At 30.6% G+C, this 11037-nt stretch overlaps 1 protein-coding gene across 1 annotated transcript; it reads right to left on the reverse strand.

The window, feature by feature from the left end:
* Positions 1–267: 267 nt before the first annotated feature.
* Positions 268–2245, reverse strand: MS3_00010297 (uncharacterized protein). The gene has a single exon (XM_012941255.2). It carries the CDS (start codon positions 2239–2241, stop codon positions 796–798), a length of 1446 nt encoding a protein of 481 aa, XP_012796709.1. The 5' UTR covers positions 2242–2245; the 3' UTR covers positions 268–795.
* Between the last annotated feature and the right edge of the window lie 8792 nt (positions 2246–11037).

The following is an 11037-nucleotide window of genomic DNA, read 5'->3' on the forward strand; positions in this document are numbered from 1 at the left end:
AAAAATTGATACAAGTGGTGCTTGTAATCTACGGGGTTACTCCTTACAGGGCATACTCCAACCAATTGCAAAAACAGCTATTCAAACCCCGGTAGTTGTACCGAGCTTCGATATGGCCTATTTCTCTCCAGAATAGCCTACTAGGTTTCACAAACTTGTTTGGCTGGAAGGGGCTAGGGGCAAGTACTTGTAATAAACTACCATCTCTGAAAGATTAAATAATTTCAAATTACTTTAAATCAGTAAGAAAGAAAAGATCTTTGTAAATTATCAGTAGTATTACTTTTATTTTCTTCAAAATCACAATTATTACATATACGCATTTGAAGACAAGCGATAAAATATTTTTCTTTTAAAAGAAAACAAATGACAAACATGTAATTGATTGAACTTGGATGAACAAAAACATACCTGAACCATGTATTGAAGCAATAATAATAATTTATTTATTTGTTTGAACACATAAATATTGATACAAGTGGGCACCGAATACATATGTGCCACATAAGTCAATTGATTTGATTATAGGCTATGATCTTGCCTGAGTGCAAAAACGAATAAAGGTCAATGAATAATGTATTTCTTCGATCTTATGGAGAAGATAGTTTATTATGTAAGGAAGAGAAATGGAATGTTGTACTAAATTGTAATGACTGAACAATAAATATTTATAAAATATGACCTTATTAAGCAAATTCTATTAATATAATGCCAAGAAGTATTGTAGATTTTCAATAGGTAACTGTGTTTTAGTTTTTTTTTAATTTTTGTTTTAACGAATCAGACTTCTATAATTTATGGACGTTCACTATTCAATTTATTCATATCATTCACATTAGTCATATATGTTTGATTAACAGAAGTATATGATGTGTTCTTTTGTGGAACAGTGCTATTATTATTATTACTATTATTATTAGTAGTAGTAGTAAGCGTAGTAGTAGTAGTATTCATATTTTGGTTAATTTCTTTACAAAGAAATATTTTTGCAAATAATTGACGGAAATATAACATCATTGATATGAATATAAAGAAATTACATATAGAATCAGTTGCTATAAATGTATTACCAATTGTTTCTAGTATACGATTTATAGAATTATTAGTTATAAGTTTTGTTGTTTGACATATTGATACAATGAAATTCATACATTCGAATAAACCAAATAAAATAGCAACAACTAATACAATTCTTGTTGCTTTAATTTGACCTTGTTGACGTTTCTTTAAAGCATCTTGTTGTATACAACATTGTTGTTGTTGTTGTGGTTCTGATTTTTGTATATCAGGTATATCCTCTAAAAATTTTGTATTATTAGTAAATAAAATTAAATTTTTGTCATTTTCCCATGGTTTTAATCTAAATAAAATAAGTATAGTAAATAGAGTAATAATAAACCATGGTATAACTGCTTGATATGGTAATACAATAAATGACATATATTTTAAAAAATCATCATAACTCCAATAATATTCTTCTGACCATAAACCATATTTTTGAGTTCTTTTATCATAACATAATAAACCAATATAATCTATATGTTTAAAAGCGGATATTATAGTTGATATAATAAAAAAGATCATAAATATAAATGTAAATTTATATGGTTTTCTTAATATACATTGCCATGATTTTGAACCTAATGGCCATATAACAACTTCAGCACGTGCAATTGTTATTAAACATATACACCAATTTCTACACATTAAACCAATATCAGCAATAAACATAATTATATTATGTAATATTGGTATTATAATTATTTTTATATCTGGTGGTATATGATTATTATTGAAATTCAATGTTATTTGTTGATGAATAAAATATGGTGAAAAGATTTCAATTAATTTAAATAAAAATGCAAATAAATTGAAAATGACTTCAAATATACTTAATATAATTAAACTTGTTAAAAAGGAACTTCTTGATCGATTATGTTTTTTAATAATAAATTTATTCTTTGATAATGTTGATGATATTGTTCTTGTTTTCATTTCATTGTATCTTGTTAAACGATTGATAGTGTATTCACCAAATATAAATATAAATAATGATATAACATTGACTATAAATGCAATAAATGTTAAACATAATATAGGAATTTGTTGCCATTTCTCTGGTAATGATAATGGTTTACCATATTTATTTGGATTATCAATATTTTCACAATCACCAAGATAATGTACATAATAATAAAATGTAAATGAAAATTGTAAATTAGTTTCATTAGTATATGACATAATTATTTGGTATTATGTTTGAGTGTTTTTATGGCAAATATGCAACAAAACAAAAAAAATAAAAACAACCCTGACAACAATAATATTAATAACATTTAAAGTTAAATCTCAATATTTTATTCTGATAGGCTGTTTATATTTGAATTTTGATTGGCTGTTATGTGTGATATAGATTAAATGAACCAATCAAATGCTAGTCACTTAAACATTTATTTAAACGTTTCACATAATGTAAAATAAAGGAATCAACTAGTTGTTAAGGCTAAATTTTGTTTGGTTTTTGAATAACTATAAATTAAAACCATGCTGACATGTATCAGCTTAATTAAATAAAATTCACGTTCATTAAATTGTAATGATTTATAAAATACCAAATAACCTATCGTTAATAGATAAAAACTTGATTGAGATCATGAACCGATTGATGTTAGACCATTCATTGAAAACCTAGAGTTCTAGTGAAAAGATAAGACTAATGGGATTAATCCGTGTCAGGTAGAAACAGATCTCTAACTCAATACAATGGAAGATGGTCACACAAATTCGTGGATTGGTTGAGGTTAGACATTAACACCGTTGGATGCCGGCTAGCTCAGTGGTCTAATGGTTAAGCGCTCGCGCTCAAGACTGATAGGTTCTGGGTTTGGATCTCGCGGAGGGCCATCGATATGCAAGTGACCTTTACTTTGGGATCTGTTACCCTGCATACTAAACGTCAATATTCTGTAAAATGATATGTGTGTAATATGTCTTAAGTTTATCGAGATTCGCTAACTCATATATAAGTTTACCATTTTGACCCAGGTACATACATATGAACTTTGCATCAAACAAAACGTTATTTCGCCATAGGTATCATTACCAAGGTTTGACTTGATAATTTCTAGCAAATTGAACATTGGGTAGATTGCTATAAATAGATTAATATATTTGTAACATCACAATTAGTAGAAAAATCAAATTTTGTTAGGTTTCGTGACTCAGTGTAGGCCACCTCTTCAGAGAACAATTAACCAGTTAGGCATAATTAGAAATGCTGACTGAATCTGTCAATGCTCTACTCAAATAAAGTTAAATGAATAGCGATTTTAAATAGCAAAGAATAGCAACAAAACATTCGTTGAGCAAAGGCATGTTCATTTGACTGAAATAACTTTTGGTATGTAACAGTTTTGATGTTAGAACGATTGTTATTGTATGGTATTTAGTTGAAACCAGTAACCAAACGTCTATAAATATTTTATGTTTGCTACACATAAACTAATCAGAGTTTTAATAATAAACCAATTGCAATAATAATAATATTTTCCTGTTTACACAAATAAATTTGTCAACCAAACCTACCTCAGACAATTAAGCTAATAATAATAACTGATCATTTTTCATAGTTTAAGATATGAACTGATGTTATCTAGACCACCAACGAAAATCATAAATGTTTGTATGGCCATTTCGTGCTAGTATGGAACTTCTCAGAAGTGAGCATCAACGACTTTGTACTTGGAAGTTGAACCTCTGACCGACAAACTACTACCTCGCTTAGAGAGCGAATCTCAGGAATCGTACTGAAAGGCTGTGGACACTGGAGGTCAAAAACTTTGTATGTGAAAAAGTTACACACTACAGAGAATGGGCGATGGTTGCACAGAATTGTGAATTGATTAGAACTAAACATACACCCAAGTGGATGCTGATATGACGGGAAAAGTTAAAATTTGATTAATTTACTCATTATGATTTTTGTTCAACATTAATTCCTTTTTAACTCAATGTAGTATTTGTTTCTGTTTTCCCGTATGATATTTTATTCTGTATGACATACTGTATTATTGTATTAAATTGGCATGAATTATACTCAGCATGACATGTAACATATGATTTGTTACGATCCTCATTATTCGTTATATATGTGAGTTCATCCTAATTATTATTGAGAATGGGTGTACGGATCAATATATAAATGACTAGGGTTGTTGTCATCATCGTCGTCGTGTTTTGGGGTTAATAAATCTTCATTTGAACCAGTCTTCGTGTTCTCACTTTTGCGTCATGAGAATAGGGTTGATTTCCCGCTTTACAAGTATAAGAAATAAATGATTCCGATATAATAATCAGCGACGACCAGATATAACAAAGTAGCGTTCAATCTCAAAGACATATCAGATACCCACATACTGGTTTCGATGCTAAGCATTCACGCATGAGATGGAAGGTGCCAGTTTCTGTCTCTGATAGCAGAGTCGTAGGTGAGCACTTTTGAGGAATCCCGTACGAAGACGTATCATCCGCCCAGTGATCGTTAGTTTTCAATGATGATTTGAAAAAGACAAGTCCTTGATAAAGAAACTATGAATTTTGATGTGTGTTATGAGAGATTGCGATATTATAGTGTTTCATTGAAACAGTGGAGTTCTCCACTTGTCCACTTACCCCCGAATTCCCTGCTATGGCCGAAGGTGGGGAGAGTGATCTCTCCCTCAAAATGCTCTCATATGGTCATGCGTATACAGCCACTCTGTAAGGGCAGCCCTACTCACTGCCTTCTCGTGACATTACTGTTGTTTGCGAAATTGAGAGGACAAAAATCGAATACCCGTCGCTTTAACCGGGTTGGTAAATATGGAGGATCCACCTAGGGGAGTTGGAAAACCAATGGTGCACATGGTCTACAGTATCCTGAACGAATAAATGTCGCATGAACCAGTCGTTTGTCACCTGCTACCATGGGACTGCATTTCCTGACATTGCTCCACTGCTTTGTGGATCAGACCTTTAGGTCGAAGGCTTTGGGTGTGGCTCCCTAATACAACCACCTGTTTTGGTCTGGGCAAACGGGCAGTATCACACGTTACACACAAATGAAGTGACCTGTGTCGCGCGTATGAATTCGGTTATCCTTTTTGCCAATATTCATGTGTTCAAATAAATACAATATCTATAACCTGAAGATTTCGACTGAACAAGCGGCTCTGTATACGTCGATTATAGGATAAGTACCTGTGATGATATGGATCACGCTTCTTAACTACTTATTAATTTCAACTCTCATGCAAGCATGATGTTTACGATAGAATATGAAAGAAAACTCCAATTAGTTTCACTATTCAACATGGAGTTTCCGTTATGCCATTCAAAGTTAGGTCGATACCCTTTCGTCTCCACCTCCAGTAACATCTATGAATTTATATGTACCTGCAGTAGCAAGTTTCTGGAAAGAAAAGAGAGAACAGTTTCTATTAGATTTATAAAGACGTTTGTAGAAACCTACGTTTGAAAGGAAATGAAGTCTTCATAAGGGCATTTTCAGATGTCTTCCAGACAGTGAACACGAAGTGAATGTAAATAATACATTTTAAATAATCAATAGACGAAGTATATCAAACTTAATGCGTTTTACTGATGCGATCTCTATTAAACATTCTCAACTTGACCTATGTACACATAAGGTAAGTGTGATTTATATTTCTTTTCCATGGTGATTGAATTTTTAATCGAATAACCTTGAATAGTTTTTAATTATTTTTTTTCAACGCTGTCTCCATCCATTTCTTCTCTTCCTTTTTCTTTTCCATCTTCTGATATTCATCTTTAACACAATTTTATGTTCAACAATTTATTGATTTTCTCATGTCGAGTGATTACTTAATCATTTATAAATTTCTTCACTTCTTTCATTTTTATTATCATTACTGGTAACTAAAACATCTGTTCTACTCCGGATTATTACTTTTCAACATGTTAATACATATCGATTTTGTCTATGTTTATTCATACATTTTGTATCCCATATTCTTCTGATTATTGAGATGGTGGAAAAGATTTGTAGCTAAGGTGGATGATTTTGATGGAGTTTTGTTCTCTGAGCTCAGAGAACAAAACTCCATCAAAATCTCCTGATTATTATGATATTGGTTGCATGTCAAACATTTATCTAAACTTTACAAACTAAAGTATGCTAAACATTTGTTAATAATTATATTTATGCTAGTAATTGTAATTTAAGGTTGTATGTAGCGGATGAGAAACCGTGAAATAGAATGAATACTCTGTTTAAATAACTTCTATTAACAGATTTAATGAGAATTTTTGCATTCATGAATAGCTACCTGCTGTATCAGTACGGAGGATCCATTTAGAATCTTCTAACAAGTATATTTTTATAACACGAAATTAGTACGTGGTAGGCGAAGTTTCTTAATGTCTATAAAAATATCTTTTAAAATTCCTTCATCTCATCGAAGAATTGTCACTTATCCATCGTATGAACCTTAAACTTCATTTGAACTTAAAACAATTCAATATATTATTTTACAGATAGAGTAAGGGAAACTTCTAGTATAAATACACTTAATATCTCCTGAAATAGTATTTATATGATAATTTATCTGAAGTAGACAAACTAGTGTTATCTCAACATAGTGAACATGATATCGTGTTACCTAGATTAGTGGCTACATTGCAACTTGATCGATAGTATTTGATCTACACTAAGAAGGATCTGAGACACATGACAGTGATCACCACCCAATGATCAATCAATTGTAAAACTAGTGTTACTCATACTGTTATAAGTAGGTAAGTTCAATGATTTCTTAAATGTTATATTCCTAAACTGAACGTATTTATCACTGTTCTCATCAGAATGTATGAGGGAATAAAAAAAAAGAAACTATATTCTTGATCAATAAACAGACAATCAGTGATTGATACTTTCACATACTCGATATATGTAGTAGTTCAATGGCTAGTTTTTCAGCAAAAAATGACCACATGTGTTCAAAAGAAGATTGAATAAAGTTTAAACTGAATATCAAATATAAAAGAAAAACTTTTTTATTTCATGAATGAATTCTTCAAGCGTAACTGATATTAAAAACTTAGATAAACATGAAATCAAAATAATCAACAAACATAAACACAACTTTCAAGTTGTTATCATTGCAAATCACATTTTTTTAATGAAACAAAAATATGTTTTATGTAAACAATAATGTAAAGTTGGCAAGAAATTGATGGGAGTTATATTCAGTCGGAAATGATATCGACAACAACAAAAAATTGACGAACTGATAAACAATTTTTACAAACGATAGCTTGTTAGTATTGATTAGTTTTCATAGGATGGTCAATATTTATTTGTAGTAGTGTGATGTGTGCTACTGATGTCAACGGATATAAGTAGTATTTATCGTCAATCTAAAGTGAAATGACTGGTGACGGAAGGTTAAGAACATCAAAGAAAAGAGAATAGGTACAATGAATGATTGGTGTAGAAACGAAGGAATAGTCAAGTCCGAGATAATTGATTGACATAAGATGTTCTGTAAGTTTTTACTCAACTAAATTCGAATGTGCTCACTTGTGTTCTCGTTCATTACAATACTAATGCCCATTATATTTTACTATATAGTTAGAAACCTCTGATTCTCCAATGCCCCAACTCTTTAAATATGATATGAAATTTACTGTTTTGGATTTGATTAAACTCGCTAATCATGTATGGTAATGACCTAATGTGTTTAGACGCTTTTAACAAAATTTTAAAAAACTATTTTGAAGTTAAAAGTTGAAAAAGTCAAACTGAGCAAACAAATCGGTCGGTGTACTTTTCTTTTCTTCCCTCCTTTGAATAAACAAGATTGAAGTGCATTAAAGATGTCTGTAGAGGTTTTATTTATTGAAATGAAATTGAGATGAAGTTTAATCGTCAAATTTCATTCGAAGACAGTTTATAAGTAATTCACTTAAAGAAACTATTAATGTAGGATTAATCAGGAATGTTCGTCCGGTACTCTACCTAACATGAGAACGGATGCTCTCAATTTTCCCGCCGAGCGAATTGTTGTTAAATAATCGAGTTTGGATATAGAGTCAGTCAACAAACATTCTTGCATTATTGGCATTGGAAACAGATTACTTTAGAAACCAAGACACAAGCAATGATATTCTTACGCTGTTTGTTTTATTCCATTATTAATTTGAGACAATAATCTATGGCCGTGTCCATATGGAGGACGTCGTAGAAGTTACATTCTTATTTGATAAATCGTAAGCTAATATATTTTCAAAAACGAAGTGATTTATAATTAACACTCATTAATTGGTATGTCAGAGAGATTTTTAAAAATATTATCTCTCATTATACGGCTTGTTATATACATATCAACTGTTATCTATCTGTTCTTAAAAACTTATGACCTAATGCATTTTATAGAGACTATCTATACACGAAGCACACATATCAATAAGGGTTAATCAAAATTCAGTCCTAATTATTAAAAAATGAATAACTCAACGTCTATCAAATAAAGATATAAAGGTCGTATTCGTTGAATATGTTTTTAGATGTCTAAACCCAATAGTTCAATCGATTAGTTCGGATTTAAAGCGAAATATATTGGGTTCAAGTTCCATTGCGAATATCAGTGTCTGAAAAATGTGCATTCAAATGGTTCATCTCAAAGAATATGAAAATCGTGTACTTAATTCTCCCCATAGTCACAATATGTGGGTTGAAAGTAATAACAAACTTGAATGTGATCCATCTTTAAATCATCAGTTATTCATACCAAATTTCGATATAATTTGGTCATCATCGACAGGAAAGCATAATCTGCCTCCGGAAATGCTCAAATATCGACCTCGTTAGTTTTCAAGGAAAATAAGTTGTTAATTTGTCTAGAATACATTTTTTTATTTATAAATATTTGTCTTATGTGATGGGATATTTACGTGATGAAAAAATTACTATATTTTTAATAAAACATTTTGACTACTGATGAGTAGTAAAACGTTAAATCTGAAATTAGAGTCTGAGAAAATGCTTATGAAAGAAGTTAAAAAACAATTTATCCTGGAGATGATGATGTCAACTCCTACTTTAAGATGTAGCGAAAACAACCAACTGTTCGACGCTAGAAAGCCCTGGTAGAAGTGTCGAACTGGTGATTTCGCTATTGTTATTCCGCCTTCATTGTCCTTAGACTTATATTTATATACTTAATGAATTATCGCTGACTAATGTTAAGCCCTTAGCATGGAATATAAGATCTTGAGCTCAATACCTAGTTGATCAGTGAACGCAAATTGCTCATAAATCTTATTCCAAGACAAAAATGTTGTCATATGCCTTTTTGTTTCTGAATAACTGGTGAATTTGGTTTACTCCATTGTGTGAAGTTTGGAATTATTGATTTATTTCTACTCGATCGTATGAAACTTCACAATTATTGACTTTCTGAATTTATATCAAATAGTAAGTTAGACGGTACTTCATAAAGTTTACATTATTTAAGTTATACGATTAGATATAAAACTTTGATATCTTGCAAAAGTGACTCTGTAAAATCTATACCTCCTCCACTTTCGCTTTGAATCACACGTTTTCGCGAAAACTGGTGCAATAAAGTTTTCTCATATACACAGTTCCCTTTATTATCATCTCACTCTCTTCATCACGATTTCTCTAAAGTTTACATGAGCCATCATTCCTAATGGAAAAATTGAATCAATGGTTCAAAAGAAATAATAATTTTAAGTTGTGTCATATTGAAAACAGGCATCAAAGAAGAGTCGTGTTTTTTTCATCATCGTTATCCTTGATTCACATTTATTGTTTAGATTTTAATTGTGATGTTTCAGCCCAAATGTATTATGTGAAAAAATCTACCCATGCAATGATGTAATCTACATATTATTATATTTTGATTAACATTATAGTTTGATCTTATATCTTGTGTCCTTTATATATATATATATATATATATATATATATATATATATATATATATATATATATATATATATATATATAGAACATAACATCAAGCTTTTAGTAAAGTTGAATTGTTTATGTTAAAACTCAAACATCTTGCTTTTCGGTTGTGAAATTCAATGTTATCCTCTGAACAAGTGAGTTTAGATCAACTTTAACTGAGAATAAATGCATTCAGATAATCAGTGTAATACAGAATGAAAATCATATCCTGAATCCCAACTTTAACCATTACTTAACTTGATAAATTTGACCGGTTAAAAAAGCATTAAATGTATGTGTTAATCACTAGGGTCTTTAGTTATAACAGAAGTGAAACAAGTTGTTTATACAAAAAAATTACATCAAGATAGAAGCAGCAGAACGATACTTTATATTTTTTATAAAAAGAAGCAAATCTGATGAGGCGGGATCGCACTTTTGAGGAGTCTCATACTAGGTCAGGATGGCCGTCCAATAGTTCCCGGTTTTCCATAGTGGTCTACCTTCAACTGGCAGACGAATCCAATTATTAAACAAAATCATACTAAAATAAATTCACTATTATACATCTTACAGTTCATATAGTATATATACACATATAAATTTATGTATGACGCTTATTATTCCATTCAAATAGTCGAACTAAACTTTTCATTAATTCTGAATCTACTTTGATTCATCAGTTTTTTAGACACACGACTCGACATATCCGAACTTCATTTTACTTTGTCATTCAAAAGTATTTCATTTGACCAATTTATAATTTTATTATTAAAGATTTACAATACTTTAAAGATGAGTCAAAATAAACCAACCTGTTCTTCAAAGTCTCTCTTTTTCCTATTTCCGTTTAACAGTTGAATGTTAGGCGAGACTATAATTTATGGACGAACCAATCAGATTAACGATAACAGGTCTTGGATCTAATCCTTATCCCTAACCGTCAACTGTAACTCAAAATCTTTATCCTTCACACAATTTTAAAACCGTCATTTAGCCCTAGTCAGTAGGTGGACATTCTCAAGGTCACTTTAGCGTCG

This window comes from Schistosoma haematobium, chromosome ZW (assembly GCF_000699445.3).
Source record: "Schistosoma haematobium chromosome ZW, whole genome shotgun sequence".
NCBI classification, from domain to species: domain Eukaryota; kingdom Metazoa; phylum Platyhelminthes; class Trematoda; order Strigeidida; family Schistosomatidae; genus Schistosoma; species Schistosoma haematobium.